The 27,037-nt window shown below is 43.7% G+C and overlaps 1 protein-coding gene across 1 annotated transcript in view; it reads right to left on the bottom strand.

The window, feature by feature from the left end:
* Window positions 1-12,889, bottom strand: part of LOC308328292 (attractin-like protein 1) — a gene marked incomplete at both ends in the record, with an annotated part of 127,152 nt that extends 114,263 nt beyond the window's left edge. The window contains 4 exons of the mRNA XM_080782061.1: window positions 7,187-7,344; window positions 9,925-10,003; window positions 12,246-12,340; window positions 12,877-12,889. Coding sequence (XP_080638187.1) covers window positions 7,187-7,344; window positions 9,925-10,003; window positions 12,246-12,340; window positions 12,877-12,889 — 345 coding nt within the window. The remainder of the gene's footprint in view (window positions 1-7,186; window positions 7,345-9,924; window positions 10,004-12,245; window positions 12,341-12,876) is intronic.
* Between the last annotated feature and the right edge of the window lie 14,148 nt (window positions 12,890-27,037).

Raw genomic sequence — 27,037 nt, 5'->3', positions numbered from 1 at the left:
ACACGTCCGTGCAGCCATAATGCCTGATTGATTATTAGATCAAATCAATCAAACCCCATGGCCATTTACAAATTCTCGGGGGCGGTTCCTCGTCATTATGTGGCTATCGGAAGCCACCAAGGTCACAGCAGATAGACGGCGCGCTAGCTAGCTAGCCGCTCGGATTACTAACGGCCAAGCAGCAGCAGGGCCGATAACGGTGGAGGAACGGAGGACTGGCTCATCACGGCAATTATCATATCACCTTTCAACCAGCGGGGCTATATATGGAGCTCTGATAATGTAGCATTAATGGGAAATACATACGAGGCCCCCCCTCCGATCGATGGACAAATGACCCCTTTAACCCATTCTGAACGGGAACCCCATTTTGGTGTTATAGCATCGTGTCGTGCTTTAGCTATTGAAAAATAGCAGATCTACAAGCTCGTAGGTCTTGTAGGTCTGCTATTTTTTGAAAAATCGAAGAACGACTGACATTTTTTTATAGAATCTGATCTCGGGTCAGAATGGGTTCTAATCAGACCAGTGTGTGTGTGTGTGTGTGTCCAGTGGAAACCTCGTATGAATCTGATCTCAGGTCAGAATGGGTTAATGAGGTACGGGACACTCGGCGATGAACACAGACATTTATATAGACCTAATGGCTCCGACGGCGTGCATACACAAAGCCACCTGGCTGAGGGGCGAAGGCCGGAGATATTGCCAGCCCCCGTCCACTGCAGGGCAATAGTATACCAACGCGTGGCTTCACTTGACAAAGACATTTTTTTACAGGATTCATAACAGTATGTGTGTCTATATACTTAGAACCTCTTGAACCCTATATAGCCTGCGTGGGCACCATTTCATTTAGGGTATAGGACCCTGTCGGGAGTCCTGTCATGTTGTAGTATTGTTTTGTATAGTCGACAGGCCAGGAAAAGCCAACGTCCTTTTTCCCTCAAACCCCTTTTTTCTCAATAAGAGCTACAGGCTATATGAGAGCTTTCATTGAGAAACGTCGGTTTGAGGGAAAACAAACGGGCAGGAACAAAAGCCTGTTATTCCTGCCTTGTCGACTATACAAAAACAACACCACAACATGACGTGACGATATCATCCGACTCCCGACAGGAATCGTACGGACTTTTGAAACCAGGCTTTCCTCCGAGGTGGTGGAAAAAGCCTGGTGAGGGCGAGGTTATACTTGAACCCTGTATATATCCATCCCTATTCTGGGGGGGCGGACGTTCAAATAGAAACAGCTTATCTATACGAGCATATATACAACACGACACAAGTGATATACGTTGTGAGCTTGTGCATCATCAGTTATTTCCGCCGGATATTTGCTGCAGAGGGAAATACTATAGCAGATCTAGTGCAGAGAGCCCCCAAGGGGGACTCCGGTCAAATGCATGTAAGCTATAGATGGGGTTAAATCCCTTTAGACGTGGGAACAATTCTACAAAATGTCGTCTAAATCCCGACAGTTTTCTGAAAAAACCCTATGTTTCTATGTCAGTGGACCCCCAAGATTATTATGTAATTGGCCTGCCGACCGCCCATTTGAAAATACGTATGTTGTTCCAGAGACCCTCTCCCAGAAGCAAATGAATTGTTTCGTTCACATACAGACTCACAAAGAAATGAGCGTGCGTTTATGTTCTGCTGAAAGAGTGTAACGCCTCGTATACCTACATACATAATGTCAGTGGACCGAGTCACTTATTAACCCATTCTGACCTGAGATCAGATTCATACGAGGTTTCCACTGGACCCACACTGGTCTGATTAACCCATTCTGACCTGAGATCAGATTCTGAAAAATGTCAGTCGTTCTTCGATTAAAAATAAATAAATAGCAGACCTACAAGCTCGTAGCGTGCCACTCGGTGGCGCGCTATGAGCTTGTAGATCTGCTATTTTTCAATAGCTAAAGCATAACGAGCATAATGATGCTAACACCAAAGTGGGTTCCCGTTCAGAATGGGTTAAACACTGAATAATCTACATATCCATGCATCGATTCACGTGTGTAAGTACAGTAAATCCATCTGTCCACCAGTGCTTCCGTCCCAGATGCACTGTGTATCTCACACCTTCACACGCGCATTCATATCCCTGCGTCCCATCGTCTGTCTCCATAATATGAGATACTGTCAGCGTTGTTAACTTCAGTGTCTTTACTGTGGGTCTTGGCATCGGTTAAGCAGCCATGGGCTGTTTTCATTCTCTTCTAATGCCTTTCCTCTGTCACTCCCGAGCCACATCCATCAGCGCATGCTCCTCCCTCGCGTGGCAGTCAACTTGAAATATCACTGCTAAAAAGTCTACTTCAATTTAATGGACCATAAGGCTTAGAGAGCACGAATGTTTGGCACGCGTGTTTGTGTTTGCGTGTGTGCGTGCGTGCGGCCGCACGCGCGCGCGTGTCGACAGATTTAATACGCCACTGAATAAATGATGGAGAGACATTGGCAAACTCACAGTTCATTAACCCATTCTGACCGGGAACCCGTTTTGGTGTTAGCATCATGTTATGCTTTAGCTATTGAAAAATAGCAGATCTACAAGCTCATAGCGCGCCACCGAGTGGCGCGATACGAGCTTGTAGGTCTGCTATTTTTGAAAAATCGAAGAACGACTGACATTTTTAGAATCTGATCTCAGGTCAGAATGGGTTAATCAGACCAGTGTGTGTCCAGTGGAAACCTCGTATGAATCTGATCTCAGGTCAGAATGGGTTAAATGTGATACTATAGATTTGACAAACACTTTTTTTTTTTTTATTCCTTTCCCAGAATGCTTTGTGCTAACAGTCCTGTCAGAGTTTTTTTTTTTTTACAAGCAGAGAGACAAGCATCGGAGATCTGAGGGGGGGGAGAGACCAGACCGCCGTGAACCAGTTCAGGCAGGATTCAGAGTCGCGTGGTGAATTGCAGGAATCACCTTCGTGTCTAGGGAGGATTAGGAATGTTTCCCGATTTTCAACACGCAAATACATTTTGAACATTATATAGAGACAGTGGAAGTGACATACTGTATAGCCAATTGGAAAGAGGAGTTGACGGGCAATTACGGGAACCGTATTTTGCCCGTAAACCTCAAGTTTAGCGGGCATATACATGTAATACAGGGTGATATACAGGTGCGACGGTACAATTCGGGAGTTTACGGGAGTTTGTTGGAAAGATTAACGGGAGTTTCCTGTAATATACACATCCGTCTTCCAAGCTTTTTGCGCGGTGCAACCTCTGCTGAACACCGTTGACCAGCCAGAGGAGTCATTGTGTTTGTATCTAAACTCGAGCCATTGTATACTTTAACATTGAATAGTAGAAGTTATAACATATAATTATAAGGGAATGTCTGTCTGTATGACATTTGAATGTCTGTATGTGAAGCAATTTCCACACGTGGACAATAAATGAAACTAACTAACTAACTAACTAACTGTTCCTCCCTGGCTCTGAATTTCCACACAGGCATTGACCATTACATCATGGAGACCTTAACGAGTGGTGCAACCACTCCCTTACGGAGCTATGTGTGTGTGTGGCTGGCTGGCTGGGTGGGTGTCTGGGTATATGAGCACGAAAAAAGCATGGTTGTTTTTTCACCACCTGTGCGCAACCTAACACACACACACACACACACACGCACGCATTAACTTTATGATGCTTTTGGGTGCGCCAGTACAGTACAGTGACAGTACAGTACAGTACAGTACAGTAGAGGGACCGCCACATGGTGTAACTCTGTCATTTCTCAACTGTTTTTCGGACGCGGGGCGGCACGCCCGGAACCGGCCCGGCCCGCCCCCCCCCTGTGCGTTCCTGGGGGTCTGGAACTCCCCCCCACCCCCCACCCCTGGGGAACCCCCTACACGGAGTTGCACCACTCACTTCACATGGGTGTGATTTTTTTTCAATTTAACCAATTTGAGAGAGAGAGAGAGAGAGAGAGAGAGAGAGAGAGAGAGAGAGAGAGAGAGAGAGAGAGAGAGAGAGAGAGAGAGAGAGAGACAGAGAGACAGTGCTTTGCTTGCTTTGTGGACCACTTGGGGTTCCGTGCGGACAACCTGCCTCAAAATGCATACGTGTATCAACAATAGGCTATTATGATCTATCTTCGAACGGGTTAAGGACTATAGTGTTTTGTAATTTGTACTATTATCTTGTACATTACTTGTGTGTAAGTCCTTTCATTTTATTAACTGAGAGTTATATGTTTCCAAGGCAACCAGAAACCTTCTCAAACCCCCCCTCCCCCACCCCCCCCTCCATGAAGAAATCAAATTGATCAGAAGTTCCACATAATCAACAATTTCAACAATTCAATAAGAGATGTTGTTGTTCTGCGTTTGTCCATCAGATGAAATCCAATGCCATGAGTATAAATGCTCAAAAGACTAGATCACTGAGGAAGAGTTACATTATAGCCTGCCGTATATAAACAATATGTGAAATTGTTTTAAATTACAAACAATGTTTATTATATCTCGTATAGTATAGAGGCACAGTGAAAATAACAAACAGGAAACTTAATTATCGTGTATATATGAAAACAAAACTATGGGAATTCGTAATTATCCACTAGAAAAAGAGTATTAAAATGCGTGACCAGTTGGATTTGCTATGAAGCTTGCAGTACCTGCTAGCGGCTTAACCCATTCTGACCCGAGATCAGATTCATACGAGGTTTCCACTGGACACTACACTGGTCTGATGAACCCATTCTGACCTGAGATCAGATTCTAAAAATGTCAGCCGTTCTTCGATTTTTCAAAAATAGCAGACCTACAAGCTCGTAGCGCGCCACTCGGTGGCGCGCTATGAGCTTGTAGATCTGCCATTTTTCAATAGCTAAAGCATAGCATGATGCTGACACCAAAATGGGTTCCCGTTCAGAATGGGTTAATGGAACAATTGAAATGCAATTGAATGCAATTTAATTCAGTCTACTCTGTACAGAGCAGTCATAACCTATAATAAATCCAACCAACCAACAAAAGCTTCCTAATTTGAACAGTGCGGTGCGTTCATTAATTTCCAGACAGACGGATATGGCACAACAACCGAGGCGAACTAAGTCATTCACAACAATAATATCCAATCTATTTTTCCAATCATTGTTGGTGTGTGTGCGCCGGAAAGGAGATAGAAGCACAATGACAAATCGTGCTATAGTGAACTTCTGCATATAGCAAATGTATAGCAATAACAACACTTTGCTATAGCATTACATATATACATCAGGTCCTAAATGTCCTGCTGAATGGTTGCAATGTGTGTTTCAGTCAGTTTTTTCCCCAGTACTAAAATCCCCAGCGTTATAGTTTATTTAACTGCTCCCTTAATATAATAAAAGGAGGTAGGAAAGCGGCCACATCCACGGCACAGATTGTCTTGTTGAAGTAGCTGTGCTCATGAGTTCAAATGAGTTGAGGCTGATATATATATGTTTTTTTACATGCTCTTTGCAGCACGACAAAAAGATAAATGATGATGTTTTATATACTATATGATTGTATACTGACACGGTGTTGTGTTCGCAGAATTACAGTGTACATTTCAAGCACAGCTCGATTACAAAAACGCTCAACTCTGACTCTGTTTACAAGAGGGTCCACCTTTTTCAATTAATCATGACATTTAGAGAGGGTAAACGTATACAGTGAGGGGGAAAAGAGGGGGGGGGGGGGCGGTGGGGGTGGGGGGGGGTTCAGATTTTACGGGGGCCAGTTTCGAATTGCAGCCGTCCGTATATAGGTGCCCTTTTGAGAGCGGTTTTGAAGGAGTCACGGGATTCGCATGTCTTAACACATTTTGTACATAATACGTCCTGAAACGTCATAAGGATTGGAACCGAGAGGTGCCTACGACGTCTGTGGACGTCCTAGCGACGTCCAAACGACGCGGGGCGAGATGATAATATTCAGAATTATTCCTATTTTTTTTTTTGGCATTTCGCTTTTCGCTTGCCGTATGCTAACGCTCTGTGCAACTATTAGCTTGTCATTGACTCCCATGTTAGCGCGGCGGAAAGAATGACTCGTATCTCCTGATCCAGGGCGCTCTCCGTGGTGATGAATGGATCGATATGCTGGCGCTGCGTTTCTGCTCCTCATACGTCTCTCCCGCAAAATATGAACTCTTTTTGGAGCGTATATAAATATATTAAGATGATCGGAGATTGTGAGGTCACTTTGTCAGTCAACTTTTTTAAGAAAGTATTTCCGGTTCATGGCTTTCAAAATAGAAGCGATCACTACTCTGGCGATTACTCTGGCGCAAGCAGCGCCTTTATTTTGATGCAGTTCCGGAACTAAATGTGTTAATGACTGTAGGTAGGGGCGGTCCACATTTTGGTGGCATAGGAGCGAAATTAATTTAGTCCCTTTGTTTGCGCCGAATTGCTGAACTCCCCTCTGGTGTCGTGGGTGTGGACTTCGTCGACATTAAGGAAGTATCTATAGACAGGTACATGGGGTATATTGGCGGTGTAAGATGCCGTATACTCTGTCGTCGACCCTAAGCCCCTTCCAGCCTGTCAAAGCGCGCCACCGAGTGGCGCGCTATGAACTCGTAGGTCTGCTGTTTTTGAAAAAACCTGTGAAAGTATCTATTTCAGAAAACTGGAGGATTAAAAATAAATAAATAAATTCGAGGTCAGGCCTAAATGGTTTAACAACACCTGTATGTCATTACTTCAACAACAGCAACCAAAGCAGAAGTCTGCAGTCTCTGAACATGCAGCTTTCTGACTGTTGAGTACAACCATGCTGCCAGTGGCGTGCACAGACATTTAGAGGGGGCAGGTGCTCAAGTGAAAAAAAAAAAAGGGCACCTTGTGCAGCACATTTTGGGGCGGGAACCCATTTTTGGTGCTTTAGCTATTGAAAAATAGCAGATCTACAAGCCTACGAGCTTGTAGGTCTGCTATTTTTTCTTTAATCGAAGAACCACTGACATAGAAACATAGCTTTAGATTGTGGGGGGCCTAAAAAATATAGTAGAAGCGTTTTTTTTTAATCAAGATTTGATAAATGTCACCATGGTCCACACACTACAAATTAAGGAAAAAAAAGAGCTAAATTGCCAAAAGGGCAGGGGGTGTTCTAGCACCCCCTAGTGTATATCTGTGCACGCCACTGCATGTCGACTCGCATTCTGTGATGTGGAGCAGAGCGCTTTTTTACCTGGATCTTGATGGGCCAGCTGAAGTTGGACACGTACACGTAGAAGGTGATGTTGTGGTGCACCTTGAAGTTGAACTTCTCGCACGAGAAGCTGTCCCGGTGCTCCTTGACGTTGGTCCTCGCCACGATGGGAAGCTCCTCGCCGGAGACGGTTCCCGCTGCCGTTCCAAGAAGAGAGAGAGAGACAGAGACGCTGGTGGTTAATTATAGGGGTCAGGATATATATGCTGGAAATGTATGGAAATAGACGGAATTGAATAGACATTTGGTATCACCTACAGTAGATATGTTGTCGTCCCCCGGCTTCCCGAGGAGCAAAGATTTGACTTAAAATCGGTCGCTCTGAAAGAATATTCCAAGGTTTGAGCGCCATTTTCACGATTTCTTTTCAAAAATAGCAGACCTACAAGCTCATAGCGCGGCACCGAGTGCCGCGCTATGAGCTTGTAGATCTGCTATTTTCCAATAGCTAAAGCATATAGCATAATGCTTTACCCCGTGTATCCGACGGTTACTCTCAAAATGTGTAGAAATTGACCTGTACTTTTAGGTGGTATAAACATTCAAGGTTTTACCGTGCAAAGAACCATCTCAGCCACCTATTTACTCCCAGGCTAACATTCAAACAGCGATAGGAGGTCTTAACGCGAAACAGTGACAACGGCTCACAATATAAGCAGGTGTTGGCGTCTCTCACTAATAGACATATTATTCTGCAACTTGAAGTGAATTGCAAAGACAAATGAAGAGCTTTATTTCTCCGTATATGATGCAATGATAATTGTCTGCCGAACAAAGCAATACGTACTGTATATGCCTTTCGGATGAAGCTGAACAATTACAGTTCAGAGCCCAGTTGTCATAATGTTTGTATTTTGTTCTTTATTATTCTGAAACACCGTAAATGCATATTATCCTAATCAGGCTTATATATTACTGAACTGATCTTTTTAGTACCACCACCAATGGCGCGCGCACACACACACACACACACACACACACACACACACACACACACACACACACACACACACACACACACACACACACACACACACACACACACACACACACACACACACACACACACACACACACACACACACACACACACACACACACACACACGCACACACGCACACACGCACACACACACCCAAATGGTGCCAAACCGAAGAGGCTCAGCTGCCCCAAGACACACTGTGGCTGTGAAAGCAAGAGGGCTTTTATCTTAATTGAAATCACAGCAAAATAACACTTTCAAAACGCCTGAATGCCAGATTTAACACACACACACACACACACACACACACACACACACAAAAGCTTCCAATGCATTTCATCAAGGGATGGGAAACCCCTGGAGTCAAGAAGCAAAGTGTTTCTGACCATTAAAGCTTAAGGACAGGTTGGCCACAAATGAAAGCTACTTAATTTGTCATGAGATGCAGCCCAGCTATTGGCTGGAACAGATGCCCGTATCAAACTTTTACTAGACAAAGTCTAAACGGAATGCAGCAAAGCCAATTTAAATGGTCATTCGAGACATCATTTACATCATGTGACGACAGAGTGTAACATGATCATAAAAAAAAGAGCGTGGTGGTGATCTGGTTTAACCCATTCTGACCCGAGATCAGATTCACACGAGGTTTCCACTGGACTACACACTGGTCTGATCAACCCATTCTGACCTGAGATCAGATTCTAAAAAAATGTCAGTCGTTCTTAGATTTTTCAAAAATAGCAGACCTATACAAGCTCGTAGCGCGCCACTCGGTGGCGCGCTACGAGCTTGTAGGTCTAGAGCTTGTAGATCTGCTATTTTTCAATAGCTAAAGCATAACATGATGCTATAACACCAAAATGGGTTCCCGTTCAGAATGGGTTGAATATTGTTTTACTTTGGTGATCTGTTTTTTGTACTTACACCTGTAAATAGTTATCATGCTTTCGAGGTATCTCGATTACAGTCATCATTGTGTTGTGAATGAACGCATGGGACCCCGAATGGAAACAGCGCTTTGACTGCACCATGTACCGTTTTGCATTTGTTATTGTCTAACAAAATAATCAAATCGGTCAAAAAGCAGTACAAACCACAGCAGTATGGTTTTCGACATTTCCTTATACTTCTCTGCACTATTGACAATGTCTTTAATCAACTTCTGTACTTTTAAATGTATATTCAGTGCTTTCACTAAAAAAAAACTTAGGTTTCGTTTTTGTCTGTGGGACCTATAAGCCTTCGTCCAATCAGGATAGAGAGTCAAAAATGAAACCTAAGGTTTTTTGACCCCCCCAGGGGTTAACTGGGGACAGGGAGGAACTCCTTATATGGTCAGCACACTCTATAGTAGAGAGGATTATCATAACAAAACAAAAAAATAAGTGAAATTTGAAATAAGTGAAATCACTGAATATACCTTTAAGTGATCACATTTTCTCTTCTCGTTACTTCCGCTCCCTCCCTCCCTCCCTTACTTCGTTCTTCCTCTCCTACTGCATTTCCTACCTCCCTTATTTCTCCTCTGTTTCTTTCCTCCCTGTGGGTAGTGCGAAATGAGATCTTATATATTATTGAAGCTTGCTAAAGCTAAAGCAGTGTAGCTTTTACAATACTACAGCAGTGGCTGTAATATTAACCACACTTTACTAAACGGTGCATGTGTGTGTTGCGTGTGCATGTGCATGTTGCTTTGCCCACGGTTAATTAAACTCGACGTATGTCCACCTACCTGTGGAACTGAGGGACCAGGTGATGTTCAGATTGAAGTTGTTGGAGGCATTGATGGACATATCGAGGTTCTTATTGGCCTGTAAAGACAAGACACACGTTCAAGGGGGACATAAAAATGTCTAATGTTATGGCCAATGCAGTCAAAGGTCCACGCATTGGACATAAAAAAAAAGAGATGCACCCAAATGACCAGACATTTATAGGAATAGGAATAATTGCCAATGCCAACGCACGCACACCCACACACAACCCTTCCCCATCACCTCTTAAATATATGTTGTATACATCTCGAACTGAATTTAGTGCTTGTATTTAAAGTTCCACCTCCAAAACATTCCTTAAATTCAACCCCCCGGATTAAAATGCACAGTTTATTTTAAATTACATTTTCAAAGACACCTCGCTGTCATACGACTTTTCTCCTTCCGTACGGTATATGCAATTGCTTCAGTTGACTACACACAGACCGCCACGCATGACTGCACGTCCATAAAAGGCTCTCCCTTAAGCCATTCTGAACGGGAACCCATGTTGGTGTTATACGTCGTGTTATGCTTTAGCTATTGAAAAAATAGCAAATCTACAAGCTCATAGCGCGCCACCGAGTGGCGCGCTATACGAGCTTGTAGGTCTGCTATTTTTTGAAAAATCGAAGAACGACTGCCATTTTTTTAGAATCTGATCTCAGGTCAGAATGGGTTCATCAGACCAGTGTGTGTCCGGGGGAAACCTCGTATGAATCTGATCTCAGGTCAGAATGGGTTAAGCCAGGTTTTTGCATACTGCTTGGTCAAAGTGTGCAGTGTGACTCAGGGCGTCGTTCAAATTCAGCAGAGCTTTGTGGAGTGATGGAAATCCACAGTGCTATATGTGATTTTCAGATCGTGTGCATATGTTGTTCATACAGTGCCATGTGTGTGTGCGTGTGTGTGTGTGTGTGTGTGTGTGGGAGCCAAGCGGCGATTTCTCTAACTAAATCTCATTACTGTAATAAGCAAGCTGATAAAGCCTATATGAAACAGAGCTGTCCGAAGGGGGGAAAAAAACGAGAGAGGAAGAGGTGGGATGCATGAAGCACATTACCAGTTGTAAAAAAATATATATATAGGTTTGCCTTATCTCAATACTGTATGATAATACATTTATAGTGATTTGGTTGAGAGCTCGCTGACTATCAGAATCGGGGCCCGGAGTCCGGACCACTTTTACCGACGGACCGGATGTTGTTGTGAACGTGTGTGTAGCATGCCAACAACAGCCACAAATCTGATCTCAGGTCAGAATGGGTTCATCAGACCAGTGTGTGTGTCCGGCGGAAACCCTCGTGTGAATCTGATCTCAGGTCAGAATGGGTTAAGATCTCCGTTGTCGTCGGCTAAACATGTCAACGAGTCACCGTTATGTGCAACACCGAGGATTTGCGCAACAACAAGCGCATTGACCAGAGGGAGCCCTACTGATTTTAAACCCTGCCTTTTTCATAACAATATGGGAAAAACATCATTCCTGTACTCGGCAGCAGTTCAGTGGAATGGCTTGCCTTCCAGCCTCAAGGTGTCCAGTTCCTTTGATATTTTCAAATCCACATTAAAAAGATGGTTGGCCGAAAACATGTAAATATAGTGTATAATAGATAAATGGCATAAATGAAAAAAGAAAAAAAAAAAAGTAAGGGGAAAATAAGAAAATAAATCCAGTTTTATTGGTTAGTTTATACATGCATTTTGTCCTGTTTCTTGTTTTTTTGTTTTGTTTGTTTTTTGCCTCCTGTTTTTGTCTGTATTTTACCGTTTGTCTGTTGCTCCCCTTCCCCTTTCCCCAAGAGGACCACAATGGAAACAGCTTTCTTGTGAATTTTATCCTTTTGAAATATTTTTTTCAATAAAGTAATCAATCAATCAATCAATCATCTAGGCTGTGGAGCGACGCGGTCGGTTTTGATATCACTACTTCGACGGGGATTAATCCATCTCCGTCTCGGTCACACGACCGTGCACTTGGAACTCGACGGTGAAAATGACGTCATGGGCCTTTAAATTGTCAACGAAACCACCAAGACGTATGTTTTCCTTTGACGCGCCGTGCATGGATACTTGCTTCAGCTGTAAAACACTGAAATACCAAAATACCCACACATGTCATCTCTGCATCAATTGTTTCGATGTTTGGTGCCAGCTACAGCATACAGTGTGTTGTTTATTGAGAACGAACTGATCGTGATTTTCGCATTTTCTTTACTCCGATATATTTGGATTTTTAACATGATTCATGCCTTGAACTGAAAAAGGCAAATATAGACATTAAAAGGTGTGCGTTTACCTGTTCAGGTGTAGCCATGAAGTTGATGGCGGTGTAGTAGTGGTCGTCTTCCTGCAGCAGACTGAAGGTGAACTGGTAATCTATCAACAGATTGTCTGCAACGGAGAGTAATGGACACACAGTACAGTATAGTTAGACAAGTAGGGAAAGCCAAACATTGTATGTTTTATATTTATACATACTGTATATGTGGCCAGATTTGACTGAGAGACTGCCGTCTCGCAAAATCCAGCTTTTCACCAGAGGAGAAAAACATATTTTTTCCTTTTTTTTCTAAATGAGTTTATAGCACTGCAGGCAGACTCTTCACATACTACTAGAGCATGTCTTGAAATAAGTGTCAGAGCTGAAATCGACACGTAAATATGAAACAAATGCTTAAACATGTAGCTATAGGTGTAATGTTAGAGACCACAGAAGAGAACCTTTCAAGCCTGTTTTCTCAAATCGCCGTTTTCTGCAAGACATTATAGTCTATAAGCCATATCTCCAAATCTGGTGGGTCAAACTGAACAACAAATTAAAAAAAAATCCAATGGCAGTCTCTCAGTCAAGTTTGGTCACATATATTCACGTGTGCACATGTATACATGCACAAAGGTGCACACACATTGGTCTCTACAGTGTATACCTTTAGGTTTCATGCTGGAAATTAGGGATCACTTTTTTTCTGCTCCCGATCCGATTCCATATTTGAGTACTATCCGATACCATTTTATTCCCCCGATCCGATATTTATATTTTTACAGGACAACAAATCACAATAGTACAATATCACAGCCATTATCCAGTCCAATATCACGATATAACTGTATAATATTGATATACTAGTGATGCCTCAAAGGGTTGTTTTTGCTCCCGATCCCGATCACTTGAAAATGACGTGAAAATGACGTGATTTCCGATCGCGTGATCGGAAATCACGTCATTTTCAAGCATAGGCACAACCCTACTGGAAATCATTAAGGGACCACTTTTCAACCTATCTTCACATAATACGTCCTCACTAAAAAACAAAATGGCGCTTTTTTCTTTTCTCCAACTGTCTGTGTCTCATAGGAGGGCTGTGGGCAGTTCAGAAACCGTCTTCCAGTGACCTCATCGATGGGGAATACAAGCCAATAGAAACGGCAGGCTTTCTAGTCCTGAAAAGTTGCAGAGCGAAAATGGAAGCCATCGTTCTCACGATAATGAAGATCTACATTTTTTTGTAAAAAGAAATAATCCAGCCTAATGATGTCACTGGAAGACGGTTTCTAAACTGCCCACAGCCCTCCTATGAGACACAGACTGAGTAGGAAAAAAAATCGTGCCATTTTCTCATGATTATTAGTGAGGACCTATTATATGAAGAGTATATCTGTAGAGTGAGGATAGATGGATGTCTGTAGCAGGTCTCATGTTAATCAGACTCACAGCACAGCTGGAGTCAGGAGGAGTGACCTTTAATTATAGCACCCCCCATCAGGCTGATTAGGGTCATAATGTGTTGCACATGTGTATAACTGATGCACGCAACGTCCAGTCATCGATGAAAATGCCACGTCTCTACCATTTACAGGAGCACAAAAACAATGATGTTTCCTTTCTTTGGGGCGTGCACCCCTAATGATCTTTATTTATATATCATATTTAAAAAAATAAAACAGTACTTTAAACCGATTTTTGGGGGCGGGGACCCTTTTCGGTGTTTTAAGCATTTCGTTATGCTTTAGCTATTGAAAAATAGCAGATCTACAAGCTCATGGCGCGGCACTGTGAACTTGTAGGTCTGCTATTTTTGAAAACCCCGTGAAAACGTGCCTCAAATCTTTTGAGAAACATAAGGACATTTTTTTTTAATTTCGACGTCAGGCCTAAATGGGTTGTAAATACTTTAAAAGGAAAACCAGAGGCTCACACAAACCGATTACAAACACTTGCTAGGAGTCATATTAGTACAACATCATACTATATCTTGCCTTAGTAAACTCGCTGGCATGTGACAAGTTTCCTCTGAGAGTTGCGTGTAGTTGTGACGACGTGTTGATAACTTGATATTATAATGAGTGGTGGCTGGGATTTGACTTCTCGTTTGGACCATATGGCCTGTCTTTTTTGATTGCACTGATTGGCAAGGCCCCATTCAAGGCCCCATCCCCCCCCCACCCAACACCACCCCCCACTGACACCAATGTCAAAACTCAGACGTTTTATTTATGAAGGTATATACAGACACAGTGGAGACGTCAGCAGGGAGTCAATATTCTATTAAATGTAGCGCGGGCTACACAGCGCAGCTGGAGGTCTGAGAGCAAATCTCAGTTGGTGACGGAGCATTGTGTACATTTGCCTGCGAAAACACACAATATGAAGACAGACACACTCTCTCTATCTCTCTCTCTCTCACACACATGCACGTGTGGGCACGCCACACACACATACACAGTTACACACACACACACACACACCCCAGAGAAGAGACTGAGAGCATTGTGACATGGACAGACTAATTGATAGAACATGAGGCCGTGTGTCTAAACGCTCATGTTCTTCCAATCCAGAGAGATGTAATGGTGTGGCTCCTATTGAGTGGTTGGGAGAACCCCTTTGTCAGCCAGACAATGGGCTGTGGGTGGAGGGGGGGGGGGTTCAACAGTCATTTAACATGTGGACAGACAGCAGGGAGCCTGTGTGCTTGTGTGGGTGCGTGTGCGAGCGTGTGCGTGCGTGCCGTGCACACGTCCATACAGTATGCAATGTGTATCAACACTGTCCTTCAAATAAGGGCATATCTGGTTAAAGGAGAACCTGTGCAGACAGTAGGTCATGTACTGAGAATATTCCCTTTTAGCTAAACCATAAACTATGGCAGTACGGCAAAGAGTAAAAAAAAAATAAATAAAAAAATAGATCCAATGCATTCGCCCGCTTAGGACTTAGGGCCGATTCTAAAAAACACCTTCTAAATCCTAACCTAAGTTTTCTGACAAAAAAAAAAAAAGTCATGTTGCTATTATACTGTAGAATGTGAAAAATGAAAAGCCGGGGGAAACCCATGGAAGATCTGGCATATAATATGAAGCCCACTTCCTTGTATTTTGCTAACCAAACACAGTGGTCACCCCTGTGTCAATTATCTGATGTGATCCTGGGCTCTACACAACCTCCGCCAACCTAGTCCCCCATATATGGGGGACAAGGGGAGAGCAACGGACGTGAACTCATGCTTCCTTCATGCCTGAGTGTCCAAGTTGCTCCTTTACAACCTGACAGGGGGGAGTTTCCCTGGTCATAGGGAAAAAAATAGCAGACCTACAAGCTCGTAGCGTGCCACACGGTGGCGCGCTACAAGCTTGTAGGTCTGCTATTTTTTGAAAAATCGAAGAACCACCGACATAGAAACATGGCTTTTTCCGAAAACTGTCAGGATGTTAGAAGACATTTTTAGAATCTGATCTCAGGTCAGAATGGGTTAAGTTTGTTGATACATTGTCTGATTCTATCATCCTATGGTCCCAAATATCTTGGGATTTGGTTGGACAATAAGTTAAACTTTAAATACCAAGCAAAAAAGCTAAAAGTTCACGCTGGGTTTCTTCTATAGAATGAAGTCCTGCTTGTCCAATATGCTTCTCGCAAAAAAGCTGCTCACAGGCCTCTTGGCTGCCGCAGCTCGATTATGGCGATACCGTCTACCGTTTTGCTACTTCCTCAACTCTGAGCAAGCTCTCGCCTTAGTGGGTTGGCGCTCTTTAACGTCTCACAGGTTGCTACACAGTACACATGGTATATATTCTCACTTACAAAGCCGTTCTTGGTAAATCTCCCACTTTACTTTATTTGTTTGATATTTGAACTGGTCCAAAATTCCCTCAACCTCAGATCAAATGCTTGGCCAAGCCGAGAGTCTGGGGGGAAAAAAATGCTTTTTTTTGGGGGCTTCTGCGATTCCCCCTTATAGTGAGTTTTAAAAGGATTGCCATGGCCCATACGGGCACACTTCCCAAACATTGCTCCTGCTTTTGACGTATAGCACATTTTGCTGCACTTAGTTTTTATATATTAGCCCTTTATTGGTTGGGTTAAGACGTTCCTGCTCTCCCTTTGATCTTCTTCGGTAGCGGGTACTGAATTTAAGGACACTGCATGTCCTGTCCTGTCCTGTTATCGTCTTGTATTTATTGTTACTGGCAGAAGCTCTGTTACTTCTCTTGGCCAGTTCACACTTAAAGGAGAATTCCATGCTAGAACGCTTTCTTATCTTTCTTACCTTTCTTTGTAGTCGTTACGTCCCCACCAAAGAGGTCCAGGTGTTTTTTTGTGCAAAAACTCCTTATTGGCTATTTCCCCTACCATAAGCCCTCAATGAATTGCATTGCATTGGATGGGAATTGAATGGGGCTATGGGGTGTTATGCTAGTTCGCTTATTTCCATCGAAAGAAGTAGTAAAGTGTGCCGCTTGGGATAATATTTACATTATGAAGAGAGGATATATACAAAGAAATTATAATTTTGAGCGATGGAAATAAGCGAACTAGCACAACACCCCATAGCCCCATTCAATTCAATGCAATTAATTTGGCGCTTATGGTAGGGGAAATAGCCAATAAGGAGCTTTTGCACAAAATAACACCTGGACCTCTTTGGTGGGGACGTAACAACTACAAAGAAAGGTAAGAAGGCCTTTCCAACCCGTGTTGTTATGTTTAGTAGCAACATCGCAACTTTGAGATCCTGAAGGCACAGCAAATCATGGTTGACAGACAGCCATGTTGTGTTGACGCCTTCAGAGACCTAAATACAGTGGCAGAGAACAGGGGGTTACACTGTAACCCAGGTTCTCTGAGTGGAGAGATTGCGGCTCTCCACAAAAGAACCTCTCCGAAATTAGTGTCAATCAGAACCGCTGATTGGCATCAGGGCAGGGCCACCTGCCCCTTTTGGTGTTGCATCATGTAATGCTTTAAGCTATTGAAAAACAGCAGATCTACAAGCTCGTAGCGCGGCACCGAGTGCCGCGCTACGAGCTCGCAGGTCTGCCATTTTTGAAGAATCGTGAAAAGTGACATGAAAGTGTTCGAGAACGATCTGACATAGAAAAAACAGCTTTTTCAAGAAAACAGTCAGGGTTTTAGAAGACATTTTGCGGAATCGTTCCCAGGTTCAAAATGGGTCTAAGCAATATCCACGTCCACTTCCCCCGTGGGGTACAGTTCCCGCACATATTGACTGCTATGTAGTGAGTGTGCCAGTCTCGAATACAGTATGCATTCCTTCACATCTGTACAGTATGTATCATACCGTATCTTCCTCTCTACCCGCTTTCTTATTCCTCCCAGGTTTATTTTTTTGGTTTTCTTTCTCCATTCCAGGCAGGCATGTCGCTATGGGCATCGTTTATCCGATAAGCGTCCACTATGACTTCAGTGTTTTGTGTGTGCGTGTGCGTGTGTGCGTGCGCAGCCGAGAGAACACCTGCTGTTCACATCCCGTGCTTCCATGTGAGGAGAGTTCCCACGTGAACGTGTTTATCATACAAACCCTGTGCTGACACTAATTGCATATGCGCTCCTCTGTGAGTTCCCATAAGTTCAATTTCATGGCTTGCCAGGAAGAACCGACGTCGACTCAGTCTAAAAGTTCACCTCACTTAATTTACAAGACCCCCCCCTTCCGACAGCAAATTTCACTTAGGCAGTCTGAATTACACGCGTGTATACCTGCAGTGTGCGGTTGCTCACTGGGGAGAGACAAGGCCGCATAAACGGCACCACAAAAGGAATTAAACCATCCCTCAATATAAGCGAGACGGAAATAGTCCACGACAACCAATTCTCCGTATACGTTCACAGATGGGTAATCAAATTATTACCATAATGGAAGTTGATTCAGCCCTATATGAAACAAAGCTATCCGATGGGAAAACAGATGGAGAGATATAGATGGGTATAATGGTAACATAGTAAATCATTTATTCTAGGTAGTCGAGCCTCCATTATACAAGCGTGAAAACGCCTACAATGTCACCGCTGGTGGAATGCGCCGCCGTCGAGGTTTCATTTTATGCTTGTTAACAAGTCGTTATTTCCCATTTGTAACAGCTGCCTCATAAAGGGCGAAGTCGACGCCGCCGAGGCAAACCATATACATAAAGCCTGTATTCAGTTTGGTATAGCCCGACTGTTATAGAAGGCTTGGCTCCCCCCATATCTTGCAAAATATGATTGAACCATATACAAAAACCCTCCCGCGCAACTCAGAGCAGCCAACCACAGGGAAGCTGGAAGTATACGCTCACTAAAAACGCCGGGACAACAACAACGCTCCACACGTCCCAAACTCTTCTCCCTTCTGGCTCCAAAACTGTGGAATGCACTTCCCGTTGCAGTCAGAACTGCAGCATCACTCCCAATCTTTCGCCGTAGTCTGAAAAAACCCCCACCTTTTCAGACTCCATCATGGCCCATAGCACTTACGCCACCCCCTTAGATAGCATTTCTGTAGACTTAGATAGCATTTGATACAGACTTATAGCATGTTATGTAGACAGCACTATAATTGCATTGTATGTAGTCACAGCACGCCATAGTACATATGTATAGCATAGTAGTATATATGTAGTTTATATGTATAGTTTCATTATATAGATATTCCACTGTTACTTTCTTAGCTTACGCATGTTTCATGATAAATGCTTTTATGTGATGATGTATTCCCATGCTTTTTTGGTCTTGCTTAATGTAAGTCGCTCTGGATTAAGAGCGTCTGCTAAATGCCTAAATTGTAAATTGTATTCAATAAATCCCTTTATTGATCCCGAGTTAACTTTGCTCACGCTTCCCAAACAAAATGGACCGGCAGTACTCCGAAAACAGTGTCTTATACAAAGCATTACTGTACTTTTGTCCACATTTGGGGAGGTCTCGTATAAATGTACGGCCACAGCCTTTTTTTTTATACCTGATGCAATTCTTGTATCGAGATAATGTCCACATCTTATTTAGCAAGATTATTATGTAGTGTATCTGCACAGAGATCCAACATGGAAACTGAAAACAAATATTATTAAATAGTATATCAGACGTGCAGAAACCTATTAAACGGTGCAGTCAGTGCCTGCTAATCCAGTTTAACCCATTCTGAACGGGAACCCGTTTTGGTGTTTAGCATCACGTTATGCTTTAGCTATTGAGAAATAGCAGATCTACAAGCTCATAGCGCGCCACCGAGTGGCGCGCTACGAGCTTGTAGGTCTGCTATTTTTGAAAAATTCGAAGAACGACTGACATTTTTTTAATCTGATCTCGGGTCAGAATGGGTTCATCAGACCAGTGTGTGTCCAGTGGAAACCTCGTATGAATCTGATCTCAGGTCAGAATGGGTTAACCAGAATTCCATACGGAGAGAAAATGTGGTGTGTAATGCAGCAATGGCTGTAATGCAGTTCACATTCACGTTAAAAAAATAAGAAAACTAACGGCATTTCTCAATCATTTACAAGTATTTTTGTTACTTACTTTAGCCTACTTTATCTCATCCATGTTTGACATGAAATGGAGAAATGTCCATTCTTTAGATCTACATGTTTTGTGCAATCTGCAAACATTTAAAATAAAAAAGCTCATCTTAAAATAAATGCACCACGTCTCTCTGTGTGTGTGTGTGTGTGTGTGTGTGTGTGTGTGTGTGTGTGTGTGTGTGTGTGTGTGTGTGTGTGTGTGTGTGGACTTAAGGGCAGTCCATACTGTCTCCGACCAACTGACTTTTCGTCGGAAAGCTCCGGTACAAATACAACGTGACGTCACTCGCAACTTCTCCGAAACGCATTCCTCCGAATTGTTGTTCTGCGAATGTCTGGGAGCTGCACTCCAAAGGACGGATATATCCTGTTGTGGGCGTCCGTCTTTAATGCTAAATAAATAGCGTCGATGCTATAGCGAGCTAAAATATATCCTTGCTCTAGGAAAGCGCCAATGTTATCCATCTAGACCAGCGGATAATCAGCAAAGACCCTCCGAAACATCGCGCATTTCATCCAAACCACGGAGAGCTCCGTAGATTTCGAGTTATTCAGCTTTTTCGTCAGCCTGTATAATGCATAGAGTATTAAAAGGATAGAGACTGAACTGGCGCGAAGCTCCGCCCCCTCCGCTATTCATGTCAGTGGAAGTTGCTCAGTGGCGTTTTGAAGCACCCGGAAGGCTGCCGGAAGTACCGTCTATTTCGCTGATTCAGCATTTCACTACCGCATTTGGACACCACATTTTGGTATCCAAATGCGGAAGTGCAGCTGGGCTTTACATTGGGCGCTCGGTTGCACGGGGTTTCCTCGTCAAGAATCCACGGGTCCGCCTGCAGTCCTTCCTCTTACCACTAGGGCCCAGCGCTTCAACATTGGAGTGCATAGCTGGCCCCTTGGTATAATGGGATGCGGGGGGGGGGGGGGGGGGGGGGGGGGGCGAGGTTCTATAACCCGGTCTATATAGGATCGCCAAAGAAGGAAAGGCCAAGCCCAAAATAATAATGAAAAAAAAATAGAAACCAGCGATCCGGTTTTTCATACCAATCATAAAGCTTATCAGACGGAGCATTCCGCCAGAAGCGGAAGCAGTCCTGCCTTGTTAATAGACAAAAAAAAAATAGACTAACATTTTTGTATACTATTCTTACACAGTCTTGCTTCGACTGGTCCTATGTGCTTTATGTATATCAGTATGTGTCAAAGCTATAAACCGCCGGCCCGCGCAAGGCCTGGCTTTGGCCTGAGAACAACTCCTAACAATAATTAACCCACCCTCGTCGTTATATAGGCATCCCCCGCGGGAGCACCTGTCAGCAAGTGTCGAGGCGTCCGGGAAGAATGCCTGAACGGTATGGAGCCTCAGGGCCACATGAGGCTGTGTTGACTGCAGCAGACCGCTGTGTGCTGTGCGACTACTTTATAATGACACTGGGCATTATAGCTATACAACAACCTCTCTCTCTCTCTCTCTCTCTCTCTCACTAATTGTCCACTAATTGCGATTGTGAGGCCGTCAGTTAAGGATCGAGGCTGCATTCATTAGGCTTGACTAAGCTTTAACCGGAGAGCCCCCGGAGGGGGTCCCCGACGACCGGGCTTTCAATGACTGACTCGGCCGACCCGGTTATAGCTGGTTATCTGACTGGTTCTTTTGTGTCCCCTAATTAGACATCTCCCCTCCGAGCAGACGGCGATGGGATACGACGGGGTTGGCTCGCTTGTAAACGACGCGGACTCGTAAATACTCGCCACTGAGCTTTGACCCCGGAGGCAGACTCATTAAAAATAGCGACGTCACTATGCTCACTGCATGCTCGCTCACCGATTCGCCTCATGTCACACTTTGGACTCATGTGACAGCATGTCAACTCGACCGGAGCAGCCGTGACCGCATCCTCTCTGAGCCAGCTGAAGGGAATATACTGCCGCCACCAATAGCTATAGCTATACCAGGGGGGGGGGGGGCAGTCAGACAGACATTTTGTGAAGCCAATAAGGAAATCGGGATTTCCTTGTGGCGCCGTCATTGGGCCCAAAAAAACCCCATAGCCCCATAGAAGTCCATGTATTTGGGACCAACTTCACCTAAGACTGTATTACCTTAATAAACATGGTCATGAATACTTTCTGCTTCCAGTCACTTAGTTTAAAGTCTCATTTCTAATGTCATAATATTCTTTTTGGAAAAGACTCGTTGTCTGGGCCAGCCAATGGGCCAGCTGGGCCCAAACGGATCTAGAAAGATGGCGACTTACAATTCAAGGACTGACAGGCTTCATTTTACGTTCATGTTAGACCCGGGGAACGCTTTGTCCATTATGTTTTACAGTCTATGAGCTATACACACAGGCACATCATCAGTGTGACCAGCGTTGACTTGTGAATGCGTCAAAGCGTCAAAGTGATAAAAATAATGGTGCAACGTTGGTTGATATAAGTACTAGGAGGAGTTGGAGCAACACCCGTAAAAAGGACAGTGGACTTAGATGAGTTATTTAACGCATTCTGGACGGGGGAACCGGTATTTGGTGTTTTAACTAAGCATTATGTTATACTTTAGCTTTTGAAAAATAGCAGATCTACAAGCTCGTAGCGCGCCACCGAGTGGCGCGCTACGAGCTTGTAGGTCTGCTATTTTATTTTATTTTTAATCGTGAAAACGCGGCACAAATATTTGAATATATATTCTTTCGGAAGACTTGTATTTATTTATTTATTTCGACGTCAGGCCCAAATGGGTTTTAAACACCGGTATAATCGGCCAAGAATGTCCATATCGGTGCGTCCCTATAGACAGAACCTTACATCGAAGTCATATTAGGGTACGTACATATCTAAGATACAGTATGTATCACGAGGAAAACGTAATGGTATATAGTTCAGTTGTAGTCCATTACGACGACAGACTGAAATCATCGTACGTCATACTTGACATTTCGTTTTAACCACTTGAGCCCCAGCATCCCTATTCTGGGGCGAGCTAGCCTGACACTCAGCCTGAATTTTCATTTCGTTTCACTCCATTATTCAGTCTGAAAGCCCTCCCTACTACAACCATTTCTGGGATGGGCGTTGCCAAAGAGGCAGTCTTCGGTGATTGGTTCATACCAACCAATCAGAATAGTAGGAAAGCAGATGACGTTGTTGTCAATCATGTGGCTATGGCTAACCCGTTTGCTAAACAAACAAAGCCAACGAGCGCTACTAGGCATGCAAACAAAAGCGGTAAAATATGTCGGATGATGATGTTTATAATACCTCTCGTGTCTTCAAAGAAACTATTTATCATACGTCGATTTATACGGTCAGATTGATGCGGCCGTGAGTTACCGCAGTGGGGGCAGCCATGTTTGTTTGTGTCTGGACGGCACTGTTGTTTGACGTCATCGAGTTGAAACGACGCTGATTCGTCGGTTGGATTTCCAACCGAGTCTGAGACCTCCTTCGGGAGCGTCACCAGACCCTAAATCGCCTGAACAATTTTTTTTAATGTGGCTGGAGCCAGGCTAAGGGCGAGGTGAATTTGAATTTACCAGAATTCTAAGGGGGGGGGGGGGGGGGGGGGGACACATTCACCAAAAATAGCCGATCTACATGTTGCAGATCGGCTATTTTAGCGGGTTTTTAAGTGGTTAAACTGAAGTCATTTGATACATTCCAAATTATTATTATTATTATTATTATTCTGCGGCACCCTAGGCACCCACTTTGAGAACCACCACAGTATATTGCAAGACCGCACAATAGAAGGAGTGTGTGTGTGTGTGTGTGTGTGTGTGTGTGTGTGTGTGTGTGTGTGTGTGTGTGTGTGTGTGTGTGTGTGTGTGTGTGTGTGTGTGTGTGCGTGTGTGCGTGCGCGCGTGTGTGCGTGTGTATCAACATCGACTGTACAAACATTGTTAAGCAGCTTCTGGAGAGATGCAACGGCTGAAACATGGGAATCTTTTGTTAGTCAAGTCACATGATTCGCTTTGAAGATTTGTACTCCGCAGACAAATGCCTCCTTCCACACCATTAGTGACCCCTCATTACGTTGACAATATGTAAGCGGAATAGCCACCAACATACCCCGACAACACGTTTTGCACGTCGCATCAAGATGAGATCCAATCACAGTCCACGATTAATGGCAGTTTACTGTAACTGTGGAAGGATGCAACACAATGTAGACCACCACGGTACCGGCAGAATATGCTCATTATGGCATATGGTACACACACAGATGGCATTTCAATGACAGGTATATGAACGGAGATATGGATCCATAAGCCCATCAAAGAAGTTCATCGTTTGATTGATTTGGCCCCTTTTCTTTCCGTTATAGATTTTTTTTGAACAGGTGAGATTCTTATTTTCCCCCATTATTCCTCACAGAAACACAGCAAGGGCAACAGTCCAATTACACTCGTCGAGAGGGGAATAAGCATGCGTCTGTGTGGTCAGAATAAAGACAAGTGGACCGGAGAGATAATGGTTCCCATTTCAAAACAACAAGCTAAAGCCATAATATGGAGCTGTGACATTCAGCTGGTTTTAGGTATAATTGGCCATTTATTAACTTCCCAAACCATCGTAAACTAGTCCCTTAACCTCTGGTCCTCAGCCTATTAACTTGTGAGTGGATTCCGTCGAGGACTCTTGACCTGCATAGCCCCCTATAGCAGTCACTCACTGCCATATGGCCTGGGGTGGACACATCACACTACTGAAGAAATATAGGCTAATGGCGCCCAATATACATTTATTTTTCATATGCAATTAAAAAAAAAAATCACACCCGTGTGAAGTGAGAGGGGGCGCTCTTATCATCGTACATCATCTCATTCCGGCCAGTCACAATTTGCGCGCGCACTCTCGTCTTCAATGTTTGCGTTTACGCAAACACTCAAAAACTATATAGTCATAGGAAACGGTAGCAAAACAATGTTTGTGATTGCACAAACTCTCAAAAAGCTGGACATATAGGAGGGGCTATAGTGCCCCTTAAAAATAAATGAAATGTATACGCCTATACGGTATTGTAACTTTTTAAAAACCATAACCGTGCATGGGCTAATGAAAACCATACCATCAGTAGCTTGGGACTCGGTTAACCCATTCTGAACGGGAACCCATTTTGGCGTTGGCGTCATGTTATGCTTTAGCTATTGAAAAATACCAGATCTACAAGCTCATAGCGCGCCACCGAGTGGCGCGCTACGAGCTTGTAGGTCTGCTATTTTTTGAAAAATCGAAGAACGACTGACATTTTTAGAATCTGATCTCAGGTCAGAATGGGTTCATCAGACCAGTGTGTGTCCAGTCAGTGGAAACCTCGTATATGAATCTGATCTCAGGTCAGAATGGGTTCATCAGACCAGTGTGTGTCCAGTCAGTGGAAACCTCGTATATGAATCTGATCTCAGGTCAGAATGGGTTAATGGTCATGTGTCCCATATGGCCTGCATTGGTCTCACAACGAGAACATTTAGGCCTCCATTTTCGTCACCGCTAAACCCCTTAGCCCTAAACTGCTTTGCCTTTTTTTTTTTTTTTTTTACTATTTTGCAAAACATTTTTGAATAGTTAAAATGGCCAGTCTACAAGCTCACAGCGTGTCAATGTAGATTGGCTAGTTGAACTAGTTAAAGATGTTTTTCAAAATAGTAAAAAAAAAAAAGGCAAAGAAGTTTAGGGATAAGGGGTTTAGCGGTGGCTAAAATGGAGCCCTTAGTGTAGGTAAGTCTTTCCAGTGAGCCAACATGCACATGCATGGAACACAACCTTAATTACCATCACTGGTGACACCTGTGAAGGACGTTACATAATTACACAAGCATTATGTCAATGCACTGAAAAATGTCTGTACGTATACTGGCTGTACAGTGTACAAGGTTACTGGCTGTAAATAGTAAACCACTGGCCGTAAAAGGCTGTACTACAGTATGCCCGTCTTAAAAAAAAAAAAGCACTGGCTTCCACCATGAGTATAGGTCCATGCTAAGCTTCATATAAGTGGCCAGATATGCACTCATGTTTACATAATGTTATTCAGTAACATTCGTTTTTGTATTTCATGGTATGGAATTGCTTATTTCATCGTTCAAAAAAAAACCAAAACGGTTAGCATGTTAGCTAGCTCTGCTAGTGTGCCGTGTAGCCTGTGTGTTACATGAGAATCCACTGACATGGAGCATAATGTTGCGTCTGTCTACACACTGTTACTATAGCCATGCTCTCGCGGTCCAATTACACAGTAAAATCACGACTGCTAATTAATCCATTTATAACTTCAAATGTAACCAAATGCACCATTACGGGTGTAGTCACCTTTCTACACATTCAGAGAAAAATGAACACCGCATATTTCACTGTGTGCACTCCACTCTCCAAATGCCTGTACGCGTCAGCTGCAACTATGTATAGTATACAGGTACAGTGAACAGTATACGTCTATGGCTTGTGCAGCCGCGTCAAAAGACCGTAGATCATGTTTACGCTTCATTTATCCCATTTTGGGCAGGAACCCATTTTGGTGTCAGCATTACGTTGTGCTTTAGCTATTGAAAAACAGCAGATCTACAAGCTCGTAGCGCGCCACTCGGTGGCGCGCTACGAGCTTGTAGATCTGCTATTTTTGAAAAACCCGAAGAACGACTGACACAGAAACGTATAGCTTTTTTCAGAAAACTGTCAGGATGTAGAAGACATTTTTTTTTACCAGAATCTGATCTCAGGTCAGAATGGGTTATACTCATGTTCAGCCCACGACACCAATCATACCATGAAGTATATACTGTAAATCAGGCTATATACAGTAGTATATACACACTGTGTACAGGACAGAACCACATAAACTGATGATCCGACTGTATATATCCACGATATCCATCCGTGTCGTTCTGCACGCTCGCCGACATCCGAGTGCCAATATTGACCTCGGGGCCCATATCTCAGAACATGTTCGGCTTTCTCTTTCAGGAAATGGGACGCCTTTTTCCACATCTGCCGTTTATATGACCTGTGCGTGTGCGTGTGCGTGTGTGTGTGTGTGTGTGTGTGTGTGTGTGTGTGTGTGTGTGTGTGTGTGTGTGTGTGTGCGTGTGTGTGTGTGTGTGTGTGTGTGTGTGTGTGCGTGTGTTTTCCAGGTCCTGCTCAAACAGAGAGCCAGGCTCGGTAAGTGGGACAGCGGAGAGATAATGTCAAAATAATGACGGGAACATAACGTGTCCAAACACATCAGAAACACACACCACTTCACCCGTGTCCATGGCGATGCTGAGGACATGTGCACTTATGACCTTCAAA

Source organism: Protomyctophum bolini, assembly GCF_963924005.1.
Source record: "Protomyctophum bolini genome assembly, chromosome: 14".
Lineage (NCBI taxonomy): Eukaryota > Metazoa > Chordata > Actinopteri > Myctophiformes > Myctophidae > Protomyctophum > Protomyctophum bolini.
This window is presented reverse-complemented; position numbering and strand designations above follow the sequence as displayed.